Source organism: Mesoplodon densirostris, chromosome 4 (assembly GCF_025265405.1).
Source record: "Mesoplodon densirostris isolate mMesDen1 chromosome 4, mMesDen1 primary haplotype, whole genome shotgun sequence".
NCBI lineage: Eukaryota > Metazoa > Chordata > Mammalia > Artiodactyla > Ziphiidae > Mesoplodon > Mesoplodon densirostris.
In genome coordinates this window covers 16,597,542-16,617,238 of record NC_082664.1, presented here as the reverse complement: position 1 = coordinate 16,617,238, position 19,697 = coordinate 16,597,542, and the positions used below count along the sequence as shown (strand labels likewise).

The window sequence follows — 19,697 nt, the reverse complement described above, 5'->3', positions numbered from 1 at the left end:
TGAATGACAAGAGAATGGCCTTGGATCCAACACAGACCTGGGGGCAAACCCCAGCTCAAGCACTTTCAACTTGGGTGGCCATTAGCAACTTTGGTTTCTTCATCTTCAAAATGGACCTAATACTACATGTCTCAGATGACTGACATTCATTCAAAAATAGATATGGATGCTATGACATGAATGAAAAAATTACACTAAGTGAAAGAAGCCAGTCACAAAAAGCTACATGTTATACAATTCCATTCATATGAAATGTCCAGGACAGACATATATGTGGAGACAGAAAGGAGATTAGCGGTTGCCTGGGACTGGGAGAGAATGAGGGAAATTAGGGGTTGACAGCTAATGGGGATGAGGTTTCTTTTTGGAGTGATTTAGAAAATCTTCTAACATCATACAGTGGTAATAGTTGCACAACTCCATGAATAGAGTAAAAACCACTGAATTGTACGGTTTAGATGGGTAATTTTTATGTTATGTAAATTATATGTTAATAAAGCTGTTTAAAACAAAACAGATCTGGGGCTTCCCTGGTGGAGCAGTGGTTGAGAGTCCGCCTGCCGATGCAGGGGACATGGGTTCGTGCCGCGGTCCAGGATGATCCCACATGCCGCGGAGTGGCTGGGCCCGTGAGCCATGGCCGCTAAGCCTGCGCGTCCGGAGCCTGTGCTCCACGACGGGAGAGGCCACAACGGTTAGAGGTCCGTGTACCGAAAAAAAAAAAAAAAAAAAAAAAAAAACAGATCTGGAGCCCTCACTCTGTGCAGGTTCTTTGGAAGACCTGAGCATCCAGGTCATGTGGCTGAACATTAGGATTTTAACTGGAAGAACAAGCAAAGTGACTCAGGATGCTGTGAAGAATGTTATGTCTCGTGGGTTACGCCCTGAGCACTGCGCCTGATGCAGACCCTCAGGAAATGGGTGCCACCAGTCACATCATCACCATCATTTATTAGGTGCCTCCTTGTGCCCTGGCACTATGCTCTGTCCTTTGTGCCCATTGTCTCATTTAAGTTTCACAACATCGAAGGGATGGGTGCTGTGATCACTTCTGGTTCTCCGGTGGAAAAACAGGCAGAGAGAGGTAAGACCAGCAGCGTGGGAGTGCTGGAGCTGGGGGTCAAATCTGAGCTCTTGCACACTTTCTCATCACACAGCCCTCCCCTCCAGCAGCACGTGGCCATCACTACCATCACCAGGCATCACAGGCAGGGCTCTCTCGATCACTAGAATTGGTCTAAAATAGAGCAGAAACCTCTGTCAGCTGACAGCAGGATGGCTCCTACAGGTCTCTTCCGGCCAATCGGCTGAGAATCCTGGCAGTGGTGGTGCCGCTTCACCCCAACCCTGCCTGAAACTCCACGTGAGGCTCCCACAACCTGCTGGATTTATAGTGGACACCCCAGGCAGTCCAACCAGATGCTGTCTGTCTCCTTAAGGCCTCGTGACCCAGGCTGGCATCCTTGACTCTGCTGGCCTGAGTCTGCCCCTGCATCCCAGATGTAGCAAAGAGACTTCCAGACTCACAACAAACCAACTGGAGCCCCAATTTCCCCCTATTCAGAAGATGTGTAAATTTAGATACTTTGGAAATCATGTGTAGCAGAAAGTTCCCATCTGCCAGACAGAGTGAGAGTATTTAAGTACCGAGTGTCTCAGCCTCTTGCAATTCCTCTGAGATTAATTTACATGTCATCATCATGAGGGAGACTCAACCTCCCATCCCAGTGATAGACACACAAGCCACAGAGTCCTAATTAACAAAGGTTCTTAATAAAATTTCAATATAAACTAGGCCTTCTTTGAAATCACTGCATTTTCTAACAGAATGTTGCTGCCTTCTGCAAGATCAACACTCATTCTCCACAAAATTAACAAACTAGACATTTTTTCAAAGAGCAATGTAACATCAGAATGGCCTCGTTTTCACCCTTATTATAAATTTTTTTAAGCCCCTTTATTTGTCAAATGTGTGCCTAAGAGAGATTTCTGAAATGCGCAGGAAATCGATCTGAGTGTCTGTAAGAAAGGCTGAGGGCTTCCCTGGTGGCGCAGTGGTTGAGAATCTGCCTGCTAATGCAGGGGACACGGGTTCGAGCCCTGGTCTGGGAAGATCCCACATGCCGCGGAGCAACTAGGCCCGTGAGCCACAACTACTGAGCCTGCACTCCGCAACAAGAGAGGCCGCGATAGTGAGAGGCCCGCGCACCGCGATGAAGAGCGGCCCCCGCTTGCCGCAACTAGAGAAAGCCCTCGCACGGAAACGAAGACCCAACACAGCCAAAATAAATAAATAAATGAATAAACTCCTACCCACAACATTTAAAAAAAAAAAAAAAAGAAAGAAAGGCTGAGAGCGCTGGCCAGGTGGTAAGTTTCAGGAGGGCAGGGACTCTGTGTTGTTCATCTCTTACCTCCAGGCCTGGAATAGTGGCGGGCACAAGGAAGGCACTTTGTAAATATTCACTGAATAAATGAATGAACACCTTCTCCAAGAGGCTGAATACACACCCATGCCCATGCTTGTTATAGACTTACGGAAGATTTAGTTTGGAATCTCAGAACCAATATGTTCCAGGATCAGTACAGCCATAGCCCTTCATCAATTCTTCTTTCCAAAGGGAGAAGAGAGACAAAGGCCCCTCCCCTGCTGGCATTACTGTGAGAGGCAGCATTGCTCATGGAGGTAAGATAAGGGTGCAAACACGTGCTCTGTTCCCTCTTCGCTGTCTGGGCAAGTCACTTGACTTCTCTAGACTTCAGCGTTTTCCTTTGAGAAGCCGCAGAGAGTTTAGATGTCTCAAAAGTCCTTCCCGATGTCTGAAGTGAGTTTAATGTGAACTGGGCTTTGACACAGTCATGGTTGGCCTTCAGTGACTTCCCCTCTCATCACCGCACATTCTGTCCCCTGCTTGGACCTGCGGCACCTCCATCCCACCTGCCCCCATCACACAACTCTATCCACGTCCAGTCTGCTCCCTGCACGACTCCTCCCAAAGTCTGAGTTCAACGCTCCTGACTTTTCCCTTCCCCACTTTACGCCAACCCATCAATACGTTTTGCTCTGTGTTCCATTCCCTCTCAGCTCACGTCTCTCATAGAAACTTGATTAACTTGGCTGTACCCATGGGTAATTGAGAGTCTGTAAATTATCTGGAGAAGATATATTTGCCTTTTAAAAAGATGTGTTCTGGGGAGTCTGGGGGTAACTGGTTACATGTACATGTATGGCTGAGTCACTTTGCTGGGCACCTGAAACTATCACAATGTTGTTAATCGGCTATACTCCAATATAAAATAAAAAGTTAAAAAAAAAAAGAGATGTGTTCTGGAGATGATGTTTTAATCCATAGTGACTTGCACCTGTCTCAGTGGCTAGACTGTGACTTTCCCGGGTATAAAGCCTCAGATCTTTTTCATCTTTCTGTGTCTAGCCCCATTTCCGCTGTCACTGACTCACAAAATGTTTAGGGAATAACCCCAAGGATGAATGAAAGGTTGCCGATGAACAGAGTAGCTGATAGGTTTTAGGCAATCCAATGGTCACGGGAAGGAGTGCTGTGGGTCAGCTTGTAGACAGGGACTTAGAAGGCTCCTCTAATCCCACCCCCTGTGCCGCTGGCTCCACTTCTCTTTAGAACGGAGTCTGAATACGAAGATTATTGCCTAATAAGCAAGCATTCATGCTCCTATAGAAGCTGTGTCCTCACCCTGCCAGAGAAAGGGACCAGCACTTCATAGCTTCTCATTAATTCAGGCTTCGGGTAGACCTTCCAAGCTGAGGCCACAAGGACTTGACAAGCAGGGGGTCCCATTATAGTCAAAGGAGAAATACCCCAATGCCACAATGCCTCCCGACACGCCAGGAACAAAGTGACAGCGGGTATGGAGGAGATGCTGGCAATTTTAATTAGGTCCATTATGCTAAACCGATAGCTGAATGCTTCCGAAAGGTGTTTGAAGTACAAAATATTGAATGCGCCATAGATTTTAGTTTACTGATTCACTGTCTCCAAATATAGAAATTATCACAGAATCAAAAGCCATGTAACAAAGCCAAGGAAAAGATTATATTAATTAACAGAGATTGAAAATGCGGCAGCCATTGCTTTAAGATACACCTCCCCCTGCAAAAAGAAAAAGAAAAAAGATACACTTCCCATTTGCAACCAGAAGTTTAGAATTGGTTGTCATAAACCAAAGAGGCCAAGGAAAGCTTCTTTTCCTCCCCAAATGTTTCTCAAAAATTCCTATGATTCCTACAAGACAAGGAATCCCCCAGGTAAGTCCCACACCCAGCACCATGCCTGGCACATAGTAAGTATGTTCCATAAACATTTGCTGAATCAATCATTCGATTACAAATTATAATCATTTATAAGTGGTTTAAATAATCTTTAAAAATACAAATCTGATTGTGTCATCCCTACTACTTTAAACTATTCAGTACCTTCCCATTATTCTCAGGAAAAAAAAAAAAAAAAAAAAGCTCCTCATATGACCTACTATCCCCTGCATAATCTGGCAGCCACCCACCTCCCCAGCCTCATGCCACCAGGACACATCTCACTTTCTAACCAGGACCACAATCCAGGTTTTCTGGCCAGAGACCAGTGGTCTATTCACTGTGCCTCACTGGCTTTCTCTGTTCTTTTATAACATATCCCCCAAAATCTAAGATCTAAACCATGCAGTAAGTGCAGGAGTTTTATTCAAAACAATGAGTGTCATGAGCCACCATCATTATGCATGACTACAATTAAATCTAGAGTACATTCACTACATAACTATGCCTAATTTTTCATAGTAAAAATGGAAACGCTGAGGAAATGATGTGCATGTGGCTTAGTCTGGGTCACAATGAATCAGCTGTAGGTCCAGGAACTGAAAATGGGGGCTCAGGAAATGAAGAATCAGTCAGAAGTTAAAATCACCAGTGTAGAATCACCCTGAACATCAGTCACTGTTCAGGGGTGAGGGTGAGGGTAGTGCCTGGATGAAGGAATAGAGGGGAAAGCAAGGGAACCAGAAGGTGGATACAATGGCGTATCTGCATCCTGAGAATTTTTCAGCCCGTGGTTGCTATGGTTACAGACGCCATGAGAGTTGGCTACGGAATGTGACAGGACTCTCAGGCAGCCTCATTCAACCCACCCTCACCCTGTCCTAGGGCCTCTCTTTGCCATTTTGTGGGAGAAGTAACATATTCAACAAAGCCCATGGTGGCACTCAAAAGACACTGTGTTCACTCTCCTCCACCCAGGACACAGAAGCTTCAGAACTTTCCTTAGACTATAAAGTCGCCTCCGGAATAATCCAGGCGTGCAATGTTTGGAAACGTGGGAACCTCAAAGACATCAAATGCATTCGACTTCCTCGAAATCATTTTCTCTTCAAGAATGTGCAGAAAAAGCAACAAGGTGGTTTAAAAAAAAAGTATGTTTACTCCAAATATAACAGAAAGTGGCTTCTCCCCGTGTGCTGGGCCCATCACCCCAGGCACACCATCCCTGCCGTCTTGGCTACGTTCTGGTTTCACAGTGAAAAGAAACTGGGCATATCATGTGCCCATTTTTTGGTGAATATTTTATTGTGCTCCCTCACACATACAGACATAAGGTCTGCTGCAGAAACACACCAGACGCCCATTCCCTGACATTTCTACTGCCCAGCCTGAGGGATTTCCTGATCTGGCTTTATCCAAGGAGGTTGGGTTTTCAGTCCCTGAACATGTAAAGGAAGAGGGCTGTCAAAGAAGGGCAATCTGCAAACGAGGTGGGTCCCTTGAGTTGTCTCACTCAACCTCTGGTATCACAGTGAAAAGAAATTGGGTATATCATGCAGTCATTTTTTGGTGAATATTTTACAGATCCACATGTAGAATGGCGCCCACCCAAAAGAGGCTGAACAGATGCTTTTTGTATTTGAAAAATCTGTTTGGACTGGTTGGTATACTGTGATCTACTATAAGACCATATATTCATATTTTATATAAATCATCATCATACTCGCTGTCTTTCTAAAATACCATTCGGAGCAATGGGTGATAAGAGGGGTAAATGGAATTCAGTGACTTATGGTTCTGTGGGTAAGTGGGAAATGCAGGGTTAAACAAAATCAGCCTGGTTTCTGCACTGCAGGATTCTCAGGGGAGGTGTAGAAGGTACAGGTGAGAGCTCCAGCGTTAACACACCTCCGGCATCAAGTCATAGAGCTACAAGGTAACTTTGGGCAAGTTGCTTAAGCTCTGCAGGCCTCAGCCTCCTCATTCAGAAAGCAGGGATAATCATTTCATCTGTTTCTTTGGACTATAAAGAGGACTACATGAGATTATGACTCTAAAGTACTTTGCACAGTGCCTGGCACTTAGTACATATTCAATAAGAAATAAGGGGAAATGCTTACGGTGATTTTTAAATATTTCCTCAAACTCTTTGACACTCCCTCCTTCCAAAGTGAGCTTAATCACCCCTCCTCCCCAAATGCAGACTAGATTTAGTGACTCACATCTAATGAAAAGAATGAGATAGCAAATCCATTTGTGACAACACAGATGGACCGTGAGGACATTATGGTAAGAGAAATAAGTCAAACAGAGAAAGACAAATACAGAGTGATCTCACTTATATATGGAATCTAAAAAAACCCAACTCATAAAAAATGAGAAGAGACTGGTGACTACCAAAGGCAAGGGGTGGGGAGTGGGCAAAAGGAGTGAAGGGGATCAAAAGGTACAAACTTCCAGCTATAAGATAAATAAGTCCCAGGAATGTCATGTACAGCATGGTGACTATAGTTAACAATCCTCTATTATATATTTGAAAGTTGCTAAAAGAGTAGACCTTAAAGGTTCTCCTCATAAAAAAATTATAACTATGTGAACTGATGGATGTTGACTAAACTTACTGTGCTAATCATTTCATATTGGATAAAGATATCAAATCATGGGACTTCCCTGGTGGTACAGTGGTGAAGACTCTGCCCTCCCAACACAGGGGACCTGGGTTCATTCCCAGGTCGGGGAACTGGATCCCACATGCATGCCGCAACTAAGAGTTCGCATGCCTCAACTAAGGAGCCCGTGAGCCACAACTAAGGAGCCCTCAAGCCACAACTAAGGAGCCCACGTGCTGCAACTAAGGAGCCCACGTGCTGCAGCTAAGGAGCTGGAGAGCTGCAACTAAGGAGCCCACCTGCCGCAACAAAGATCTGGCACAACCAAATAAATAAATATATATATATATATATATATTTTTTAAAAGATATCAAATCATTATGTTGTACACTGAAAACTAATACAATGTTTTATGTCAATTATACCTCAGTAAAACTGGATGAAAATACAAAGCATGTGGTGGTAGTAACAATGTATGATTTCTGAGGTTAGGTTATAAAAAGCATTCAATTCCACCTCATTCTCTCTTGAAGCGCTTACTCTGGAGGAAGCCAGCCATGTTGTGAGGACACTCAAGCAGCCAGTGGAGAGATTCACATTGGCAGGAAATGAGGTCTCTCCCCAACAACCAGCTGCAATTTGCAAGTCACATGAGGAAGCCATCTCAGGAGCAGATCCCGCAGCCCTAGTTAAGCTCTCAGATGACAGCAGCCCCAGCCAACACCTGACCATAACCACTGGGTGACTCCCAGCCAGATGACACAGCTAAGCCACTCCTGATTTCCTGATCCATAGAAACTGTGAGATAATCAACAGTGATCATTGGCTTAAGCCACTAAACATTGGGGTCATTTGTTACACAGCAATATCAACTCTCCAGGAGGGAATGAGCATGCACCATTCTGCAATCTGACATGGCCATGAAAACATTTTCTTTCACACAGCATCTGGTAAGACTAGTCTGTATCTCATGGAACACACCTTGGGAAATGTTGGTCGAGAACTTAACAGTTTATAAAGCTTGTTCACATTTATTCTCTCATTTGATCATCTTAGCAAATGTGAAGCAGGTGTTACTGTGCTCTTTATTTTACCCAGGAGAAAACTAAGGCTCCAAAAGCTTAAGTGACTTGCCTGGGTTCACACAGCTAATAGAATTGGTAGAACAGTAACTCAGGTTGAGTATTATGATTCTAAACCATGTTTTTTCTCTGGTTTGATTAAAACAGTCTAGGTTTTTTAAACCTGGAATAAGAATATGGGGAGTCTAAAAGAGTGCCAGGAAGGGGGGTGCTCTGTGGAATAGGCCAGTCTCCCAAATGATCTGGAGAGTGAACCAGATGCTTCTGAAGCATTTGGGAGCTAGAGCCTTCCCTGACTTCTACAGAACAGGGTCCCCTTCAACCGTGATAATAACATAATGCAGGTACCACTCAGGGGGCTCTTATGACAATCTAGCACTCTTCCGAGAGCTTTGTATATATCACTTCATTTAATCTACACAACAAATCAAGGAAGTACAGGCTGTCATCATCTCCACCTTACAGATGAGGAAACCAAGTCACAGAGAAATGAAGCAACTTGCCCAAATCAGCCACTAATCAGTGATGGACCTCAAATTGGGACCCAGGTGATCTAAGACTATCGGGGCATGTAGGGGCCTTATCAAGCAATGTCCCAACTCTCTCCTTTTCCATAAGAGTGGAAGAGCTGGAACTAGCACCTAGACCCTCCCACCCTAAGCTCCTGTAATGTACAGAGGGTGGCATCTAGCCCAGAGGCTAGGTTCAATGAATATAACATGCATTTATGCCTGTCAAGTTATTTTAAGGAGGTATATGCTGAATCCACTCTACTAAACTGCTTCCCATATAGCCTCAAATTCCACCCTGAGAAATGAATGCCTTTGGCCTAAAGCAATATTCTTAACTGGTGGACTGAATGTTCAATTGCCCAGTGTCACATGATACTGAGCATCTCTATTTAACCTGTCAGGCTCATATCACATTAAATTTGGTAAGTTACACTATTTATCTTTATCCTAAAATATTTAATGTGTTATCTGGGGGACCCACAGGGCTGTTTACACATTAGAAACTCATTTCTTGGTAGTAAAATTGTTGCTAGTTTGTACGTCAGAATTACAAATATCAGCATTTTAGCCCATTCTGCAAACGTCACCATGACTTTCAGACTCTCTATCTCTTGAGCAAACCTGCATTGACTCTTCAAGTATCTCTTTTTAAACTGTAAACACTACCTTTGCCCCTACATTGGGTAGTTGAATGAAAAAAATTAGAATCCTTTGCCTAAGAGGAAGCATTTGAAATCAGAACTCTGTAGAAATCAGGGACAGAGGGAGGGTGGAAAGGAGAGAATAAAGGAAGGAAGGAAAAACAGAAGGGAGGGAGGAATAAGGGAGTTCCCTGTGATCACATGATTTATGTATGGCAGTGGTTGACTCTACAAATCCTATACTTTGCCACCGTTCCGCTTTGCTTCAATGTTCCCTCCAGGGAAAAAGAAAGTAAAGTTATTGGTAGTACAGAAACTAGAATCCCCTGAAATCCTGCTACCTACCCCTCCACACAACCTCTTCTGCCCACCCCTATCGGCCTCCCTGGCTCTGGGAATAGAGGAAAAAGAGAACACCGCTCCCCTGTGACCACCCCCTCCCATGCCAATGGTTCTGGCCCTCAACCCCAAGTCCAACCCTACAAGGAAGATGAGAATGTCAACTTTCATTTTCAATTCATAGTACTCAGTCCCAGACACTTACAAGGGAGAAAAAAAAATTCTCACACTGTGTCTGCAAACCACAAATCAATGTTCTAGGAAGTAAATATGAGGTTTTTGTTTCTCCATTTTCTCTCATTACCCTGGATAACAGTAATTAATGAGCCCTGATACAGTAAAGTCTCTGCTGAGAGGACCATTAGGACCAGAGCCCAAAAGTGGTCAAAAGCCCCTTGACTTCTGTGAGAAAACTGCCAGGTGGGTGTAACCAACATGGTGCTGGTGCCACATTGAGGTAGATCACATAACCAAGTCATGAAGAGCTGAGCCCCTAACCAACTCTAACCCTTGCTGGCTCATCCAGTAAGTGCCCTTCAGAACAGAACCTGAGTACAGCAAAAGATGGCCACTTTTATTCACTTTGCTGCTTCAGCCAAGGGAGCTGTCCAAACTGAAACTTCCTAATTGGCTTTCAGTAAAATGGCTTCCTTCTATTTCTTCACTAAACTCTCTAATTCCCCACGGACTAAAAGTAAAATGAATCCACTACATCAAAAAAAGTACATTTTACTTTTTCTTATCAACAGTGGGCCCCTAGTACTGTGCCTACATTAAACACCATATCTCAGTGGTGGTGAAATGTCCCAATTTGGGGCAAGATGTGGATTGTATTTTTGTTTTTTTGTTTGTTTTTGCAGTACGCAGGCCTCTCACTGTTGTGGCCTCTCCCGTTGCGGAGCACAGGCTCAGGATGCGCAGGCTCAGCGGCCATGGCTCACAGGCCCAGCCGCTCCACAGCATGTGGGATCTTCCCGGACCGGGGCACGAACCCGTGTCCCCTTCATCGGCAGGTGGACTCTCAACCACTGCACCACCAGGGAAGCCCTGGATTGTGTTTTTTTAATGCCTCTGATTTAAGATGATGTTCATATAGAGCCGGCTATGGACTTAATTGTGTCCCACACACCCATCCAAAAAAATTCATATGTTGAAACCTAAACCCCAAACGTAAGTGGAGATAGGGCCTTTAGGAGGTAATTAACATTAAATGAGGTCATAATGGTGGGGTTCCCATTCAATAGGGCTGGTGCCCTTTAAGAAGAGGAAGAGGGGCCTCCCTGGTGGCGCAGTGGTTGAGAGTCCGCCTGCCGATGCAGGGGATACGGGTTCGTGCCCCGGTCTGGGAGGATCCCATATGCCGCGGAGCGGCTGGGCCCGTGAGCCATGGCCGCTGGGCATGCGCATCCGGAGCCTGTGCTCCGCAACGGGAGAGGCCACAACAGTGAGAGGCCCACATACCACAAAAAAAAAAAAAAAAAAAAAAGAAGAGGAAGAAACACCAGAGTACACTCTCTCCATCATGTGAGGCAAGAAGGTGACCATTTGCAACCCAAGAAGAGAGCTCTCACCAGACACCAACCTTGCTAATACCATGGTCTTGGACTTCTAGTCTTCAAAACTGTGCGAAAATAAATTTCTGTTGTTTCAGCCACTCTGTGTGTGATATTTTGTTATGACAGCCTGGGCAGACTCACAGAGAGCCAAAGTACAGATGTTTCAGAAACGGGGTGGAATAGCAAAGTCGACCTACCCAATTTCAATTCCACCCAGTGATCACTGGGATTGGCAAAAGGGTGATGAAACTCCCTTGGGCACTGCTGAAAAAGAACCTGAGCCAAATCTTGGCCCAGACAGTCTTTGGAACATCTTTCCTCTTTACTTTCTAGGATAATTGTGGCGATTCTGGCACATTATTAATCCCATTTGGAAAGCTGATCTCCTGAAAGTTGGATATTAAATCAAAAGATTATTTTCTTTCCAGAAAATCTAATTAATTTTCCAGAAACACATTAATAAGGATAGCACTCAACTGACCTTACAGGTTGAGCATGAGCCATATTCACAAGAGAGCAAAATCTCTTTTTAACCAAGAGAGCAGAAGCGGGATCCAGGGGTCTTCAATGAACTCATGGGATAAAGTGCCGGCCAGTGCAAGTACAACCTGAAGAAAACCACTATCACCTAAGGGCTCACTGATCAACCGAAAGCCTTCTTCCTCTAAATCTCTCAGAGAAATCTCTGAATACATTTTTGGATAGGAAAGAATGGGAGAGTGTGGAATGGACAAAAATCCTGGGAGGGAGGAAAGCTTGAGGGAAATTTCCCTGGACGTAAGCATCAGAAGGCCTGGGTTGGCCCCAGCACTGCCTCTTGGCAGCCTTGGGCCCCCAAAATAAATCATTTACTTGTTCTATTCCCATCAGTAAATCTAAGACTCCAATACTGACAAAAATAAGGTTGTTTAAAGAACAAATGAGATAATTTGTAAAAAGCGTTCTATAAACTGAAAGGTGATACACACATAAGATACAGGCCTCTCTGGAATATTGCACTCAACTATGCACTAAAAATGCAACTTTAAAGAAAAATCCAGCTCCAGCTCTAAGGCTTTGCTTCTTTCTTAAGTGGACTTAACTACCTAAAATGAGCTGCACACCAGTGACCAACATGCACCAAATTATTAATTGGACACCAACCGTATCTTTGTCAGGCTACATCTGCCCACCCACCTGCCCCACCTCACCTCCACGCCTGGTGAGAAGGCAAACAGAAGGAAAACAGTCTGCTGGAGGCTCTGGAGAGCTGGGAGTTTGCAAGGAAGTGGGAATATCAGTGTCCTTTCCAACACCATTAATTAGGGATATTATTATCCTATTCTTATTTGTCCTTTGCCCTTTGTAGCTTAAAAGAGTGCTGGAATTTCCATCATGCTCGAAGCCTTAGAGATCCTCTCTGATCCATCCTACATGCATTCAGCAAAAGGTTATTGAGCATCCACTACATGCCAGGCACTTGCCAGGGCCTGGGATTAAGACAGTGAACAGGACAGGGAACATTCTTGCTTGTTGGACTCACGCGCTAGCAAGGGAGGCTGGCATCAAAGGTGACATATGAGCAAGTAAGATGGTTTCAGATCATGACAAGTACCAGGAAGACAACTGAACAGGAGAGGTAAAAGAAAGCGATAGGGCTGGGGAATGAGAGGCGAGGCCTTCAGATGGGACAGGGAAGCCCTTGCTAACAAGGTGATATTTGAACTGAGATTTAAAGGATGGAAAAGAGCCAGCCGCACTAACATACATTTATAAGCAATTGAAAGTGCAAGTGCAAAGGCCCTGAGACAGGAACACGTCTGATCTATTTGAGGAACAAAAGGAAGCCAAATGGTCCAGAGGTCAGCTCAAGGGGGATGTTGAAGAGATAGGATCAAAGAGGCCATGTCAATGGCCTCCTTGCACATGGGAGGAAGGTTAAGCCCAGAAAGGCTAAGTGAGCAGCCCAAAGTCACACAGCTAATTATTGCTACAGCTTGAAACTAATTCTTTTGCCCCAAAATTGAGTTTTTTACACTATAATGATCTGCTTGCCTCAAGCTGTAGGGATATTGTTTGCTGATCTTACTGTTTTTTAAAAGCTTTTAACATACATCAAAGCAGATAGCCAATCCCAATTTTCAGCAGAAGATCATCAACAAGTGATCCCAGTGATTTAAAATGCATATAAATTCTGCTGTGAAAGCCAATACTTAGTGCCAACCTACTGTTGTGTAGGTCCTCCACAAACAGTCACTGTGTGTTAAAGGCTTAGCTTTACAAATATGGAGGAAGGCCTTAGCTCACCAGAGAATAATCATTTTACACTTAGGTCTTATTTTTGCACCTAAACCTCTTAACAGTGCTTTGCTTAATTCACCCAAGTGCAATCAAAACCACTCTGTTCTCAAACCAGCTTCATTTTGTGCTATTAAATTGTCAGGTAATAGGGCTGTAAGCAAAACATCATAATTACAACTTCCTTCCAAAATCGGTGAGCACAGCCACCTGAAGGTGCAAGTCTGTCTGTTCATTCCAGAATTCGAAGGCACTGTCCCTCCTCTTTTCTATTATAATGCTAGGGTCTCCTTCATCTTTCCCTTGCTAAACACATTTGGTCTATGTAAACCCAAACTTCCAAAGAACAGACCCAATGTCTATCCAGTAGCCAGTGACTACCCGCCCCCCAGAGGTAGATGCAGAGATGATATTTGGTTAGACAGGTTAATGGAGAAAGGAATGAGTGAGAAAGGCTGATTCACTGCCTCACCCTTCTCCTCCTCTTCCCCCTCCTCCTCCTCCTACTCTCTAATGCTCTTCCTCCTTGAAAGAAGCTTCTCCAGTCCCTGAGCTCTGGGAACCTCACCAGGCAGGAGCCAGAGGTGCAATAACATAAGGAACAGATGGGAAGAGTGTTTAAGGGCCCATATTTTAGTCTGACCCCACCACCAACTAGCTGTGTGGCCTCAGATAAGTTACTCAACCTCTCTGTTCCTCAATTCCCTTACCTCTAAAATCAGAATCATCTCTTCTGTCTATGATTAAATAAAGAACATTAAATTAATCTTCTGGTTAAAGAATAATTAATAATACATAATTTAATAAATAATTTAATTAATTCATTAATATATGTGCACCTAGTTCTATGCTGGTGTGAGATATGGTACCCTCATTCCCCACTCTCTTCCTGCCTCCACCCCTTGGCTAGGAAAGACTACTGTCACCCACACCTCCAGGAACAATTGTGCCTCAAGTCAGAGCACACTACTAAAAGGCAGCTCAGTGGTGTCCTGATGGCAATCAAGGGTCAAACAGGGACAATAACACTGTGCCATCAGATAAGTATTGTGAGAATAACTGTATGAAATTACGTACATCAAACACCTGGCACGCAATGATTGCTCATTGAATGTTGTGACTTTTATCGGGGTCTTTTCATTTTTAGCATCATCTGTTGTGACTATAGACACTACTTGCATGCTTCTTCACTGTTTTAGGCTGTAAAATGTGGGATTCATCTGTGTTTATCACTGTGACATAAATAGATAGAATGATGATTATATAGAAATGTATTTTAAAAGCCAAGGCAAGCTTCACAAAATCAGCCCCACAGCCCTCCCTATCAGAGCTCCTTGAAAATAACTGATCTGATATTTTAGACAACAGCGCACTTGACCCATCTCTTGGATGACTCAGAGACGTCTCCCATTCAACAAGTCCTGGGGTGAACTCCTGAGTTTTCCCTCAAGACTAGTCCTGCCCTGGCTGCCCTCCCAATCATTCCAACTACTCCACCTCCACACTTTATTCACACAAAGCCTGTAGATTTTGTACCCTCCCTCACTCCCTACTCCATCCATTTCTCTATCTCCACAGCCACCACCATGGTCCACACTACTATTGTATCTGGTCCCTCACATCCACAAGAGCCACATGGCACTTGCTTTGAAACTTAGTTGAGATCATGTCGCTCCTCAGCTTGAAACACTCCAATCTCCCAATCCACAATTCCCCCCTACCTGCAACAACACGAGGCTTTGGGATCAGACCCTATGGATTCACCAGCCACACCTCAAAACACATGATCTCTTGCTCTCTGCTCCAGCCATGGAAACTTCCTTTCAGGTCCTCAAATATACATGCTCCCTCTGCCTCAGGGCCTTTGCACTTGCTGTTCCTTCTTCTGCAAGTTCCCATCTTCATTAGCCAATTAATCCCTACATATCCTCCAGGTCTCAGTACAGATATGTGACTATCTTCCCTGACTATCCACCTCCCCTGGTTCTTGTCAGTCTCTTCCATCAGACACTTTCTTAAAGCCTTGATGCTCTTCTTCATGGAACATGTATAAACTTGTAATTATGCACTTCTGTGCAATGATTGATTTAGGTCTGTCTCCCTCACTATAAACTCCAAGAAGACAGAGCTTTTGTCTGTAGTATTCTGACTGTATTCCCTGTGCCTGGGACAGCATTTGGTTTGTAGTAGATACTCAATAAATATGTTTTGCAAGGATTCCTCCCCCCCAAAAAAAGAAAACAAACAGACAAAAAACAGGCACACTTCCCTATTTCCAGAGATATAGAGACAAAATAGAAGGTCTGGGCTGTACTTAACAGCCCTGGTTGCATTAACAGCACTGGTGTTAGAATAGGCAATGTCTCTTCACTCTGTCTTCAGTACCCAGTCAATTCCTAAGACATTTATTCAACAATGACTGGGTTTCCTCTTTTCCAGTCTGGAGAAAAGAAGAAGTGCACTCATAAAAAAAAAAAAAAAAAAAAAAAAAAACACTAAACACACACACAGATACATACACATCAAATAAACAAATTTCAACCCCAATTCACACAGAGGCGTTGCCTCGCCCAGCTCAGCCTTCCGATGAGCTAAGAGAAATGCTTGTCAAAAGCATGACAAAAGCAAGAGCATTCTTGTCAAAACTGGACACGAGGTTTCAACTTGTTCTGCTCCCGTAGTGATCACTCATGAGAAGCCTTAACATCTATATGCTAATTAGACACCCTGGATGACCCTAGGCACACCCAAATCTGTCTAAATCACTCCCTTTTGCACCCAGGGACCACTGTCCAACATTCGTAAAAGCTTGTAAATGACACTACTACTCGGGCGTGCTCCCCTCCCCGAGCCCTTACCTGCCCCATCCTTTTTGAAAACCACTCCCCCCTCCCCCTTCTACTCCCATCTGAGCCAACCTAGCTGCGTGGTTTGGTAATAAGATTGAGCGAAGATTTGGAAGGCCCCGTGGGCTTCATTATTCCACATGCCCTAGAGAAGGGCCACCTCCAGGGGCTGTGGCTGCGGCTCCGAGCCCCACTTGCTGCCAGGAAACCTTTCCCACTGAGGACACCCTGCCAGGCGGTGCAGCTCCAGGTCCAGGGGGAGGCACCCCACCCATCTGCCAGAGACAAAGATCACCAGAAACAAAGGACACACACACACACACATACACACACACAAAGTCAGAAGGAAATACCGACACTTTGTGCGATTTCAAGCCAAACACCCAGCTTGGTGTATCTTTAAACAGATTTTAAAACAATCCTGGAGGGACACTGATTATGTGATGACAGGCGCTATCTGGGCTTGGCACCCACGCTGCCTCCGCCCTCCTCCCACCCGCGCTGCAGTTCCCAGGCGAATTTTCCAGCCTCAGGACTCAGGCGGCCAGGAGCAAGTGTGCTTCCAGTCAAGGAAGCGCGCACACGCCGGAGACAGAGGCAGGGCCCGGGCGGTCAAAAGTAGGAAATACCAACCTTTAGGATCCCAGTTCACCTGTTTTCTTGGAGTCTCGATTGGAAATTTCATTGCTCCGTTGCCCAGAAGGGGAGGAAATGAAAAGGATCGAAATAATAATAAAGTCCTCAAGCTTTATACGCCTCGGTACAGCAGTCCAACAAAACAATTTCCAAGGATGGGGGAGCCTTGGACTGGGTCGTGGAGGAACCCCAGAGAAAGACAAGTGGAAAAGATTTGGCTTAGGAGACAACTGGAGACTGCTTGGGTGTTTGCACCGGTTGAGGGGTGGCCGGCAGCAGCCCCTCGGGTAAAAGGAAAAGTAAGACCGGCGAGGGGTGGATGGAGAGGGAGGCTCGGGAAGATGAAAGAGCCAAGCTGCTTCCCAAATGCGGGGCCGGCAGGTTGGGGGCCGAGCAGCCGGAGGGCCGGCGCGAGGGAGAAGCCCACCGCAGTGTCACTCCAGCCCCTGAAGGCGTGTGCTCACACACTCCCGCACACACACACACTCGCACACACTCGCCCGGGCGCGCGCTCGAGAGGGGACGTCAGCCTCGCTCGGCCGCGCAGAGCACACAAGCCCCACCCCGGCCGCGGCTCCTCGCCCCCGAGCGACGCCCCCAACTCCCCACCCAGCGAAAGCCATTGGACGTAGAGGTGGCGCGGCACCCGGGGAGCGCGCGGCGAACACTACCCTCCCGGCGGCGAGCCTCAAAAGCCGCGCCACGCGGAAGGGCGTGTAGCGGGTGGAGGGGCCCCGCCAGGGAGGCGCACTCGGCCACCAGCGCCCGGGCTGGGACAGCGGCCGGCTGTGCACTTGCCGGCGCGTCTGCTGGAGGTGGCGGGAGGCGGCGGGCGCGGCGGCCCGGAAGCCGCGGTGGGGCGGGGAGCCGGCGGCAAGCGCGCCGCTACTTACTGGCTAGGACAGCCGGCGGACGGGCGGGCTTGGAAGCGGCCGCGGCGCGCTCCGCGGAGTTGCAGCCGGAGACACGCTTGGCTGCTTGGAAGGCGCTGCAGGAGGCGGAGGAAGGGCCGCGGCGGCCCCTCCGCAGACCTCTGCCTCGAGGGAGACCTCCTGTCACCGCTTCCACCCTGGGCGCACCCCCATCTGCTTTTCTCACTTCATGTTTTCACTCCAGTCCCCTCCCGCGCCTGGTCCTCCCGCCAGCACCCGAACCGATGTCCCCAGCGCGCTCCGAGGAGGCCGGTGCCAGCCATGAGCCTTTTGTTCTGGGACCGCTCCGCGTCGGCCGCGCTCTCCCCGCCCCGGGACGCTCGCTCCCCAGGCGCAGCCCCGTCCCTTCCCCAACCACCTGCAGCCCGGCTGGGGCCTCTGCTCGGAGGCCGGGGAGGGGGCTGGAGAGAGGCGCCGCCACCCCTGAGGACAGCGGAGTTGCCAAGACTTGGCGGCCCCGGGAGCCCGAGGGCCTGGCAGGGCAGGTGCAAAGGAACCCCAGACATGTTCCCGGAAAAGAAGCTAAACCTGGCGCATTCCCCCTTCCCCCACTCACACTGCCCGCTCCTGAAGCCGCACAGGGGCTTGCGGTGGGACCTCAGTGTCCAGAAGAACCTGGTGGTGGTGAGATGCTCTTGAATGGGCTACTCAAAGTACCAATAAAAATAATGTTTACAAATTACTTCGGATACCTAACGACAGAGACTTGCACAGAGTAGATGCTCAAGAAATGCTTGCTAAATGAACGCATGAACTGCATGAAGCAGTGCTGGACAGGAAGTAGTTTAAGTTACTGTCCAGTCACTGTCCATTTTACATATATCTTGAACCCCTTCTATGTGCCATCACTGTGCTAGATGCTGGCGATATGGCAAAGAGCAAGACTGACATGGACCTTGCCTTCATAGGGCTTTCTGTCTAGTGCCATGAGGTCGGGTTAGATCATCGTTGCCTTTACTTAAGAAAGGGAAAGTGACTGTTCAGCCTATCCCCAAGCCTGCCTTCTATGGCCCTAACTGCCTACACGAGCATTTGCTCTCAGAATGCATGCCACTCTATGGCACCTTGAGGCTTTGGGGGAGCCCTGTGTCAGCAGCATCTTTCTCATCATCCATCTCCCACTGTCACATCCAGGCTTCAGAGTTACACGGCAAGATCCACTGAGGTCCATTGTCATCTGTGAGAAGGGTTGGCAAGTGCTTTGTAACTGACCCTACAGGCTGCTGGGGAGTTCTCTGCAAATCCCGTCAGGCAAAACTGGTAATAATCTGATGGCACTATTCTGACTCAAACCTTTAAGCAGGTACAGGTTTCCTAGATGCTTCAATGCTACCTTCTCTGGAACTCTGTTTCCACACTTTGCTTCTCTCTACTAGAAGTCTGAGAGGATGGATGAGACTTGGAAATAAAACAAAGAATGACCGCTTCTCCAGCCATGCCCCCAGACAGACCAGTATATATGTAAATTCTGCTCCAAAACCCAAAGGAAGCTGCTTCCAAGCTCCGACGAAAGCCTTCAGAGCCTCACTCCTCCTCCACTGCTCACAGGCAGAAAGGTGCCAGCCCAGTCACTGCAACGCAATGTTATTACCTGCATCAGAGTCAGAGAGAGGTCTCCACAGAGAAAGATACCCTCTCTCCTGAATCCTCTGAGGATGCGGAGGCAAGACTGACATCTATCAACTGCCCTTTCACCTTCTCATACTTCTCTCCATTCATCTTCCCTATATGGCATAGAGGAAACTCCAACTGGCCTCATCTTGCAGATGAGGAGAGCAAGGCTCAGAGAGGTAAAGGAACACGCCCAAGGTCACAACACAGAGATTCAAACCCAAGTGAGCTCATCTGGTCCCTGGACCCATGAATCTGACCTTGAAGCAGTCACATGGGTACTTTCGGGTAATGAAGATCTGAGTACAATATTTTCTAATACTCCAGATCCTCCTCCTTTGCAGAATAAATTGGACTAACTTAGTGCCCT

General features: G+C 46.6%; 1 protein-coding gene across 1 annotated transcript in view; it reads right to left on the bottom strand.

Moving 5' to 3' along the window:
- Positions 1 to 16,833, bottom strand: part of KCNK10 (potassium two pore domain channel subfamily K member 10) — a 145,963-nt gene extending 129,130 nt beyond the window's left edge. The window contains exon 1 of the mRNA XM_060097960.1: positions 16,782 to 16,833. Within this exon, the coding sequence (XP_059953943.1) occupies positions 16,782 to 16,833 (52 nt within the window). The remainder of the gene's footprint in view (positions 1 to 16,781) is intronic.
- Positions 16,834 to 19,697: the final 2,864 nt, after the last annotated feature.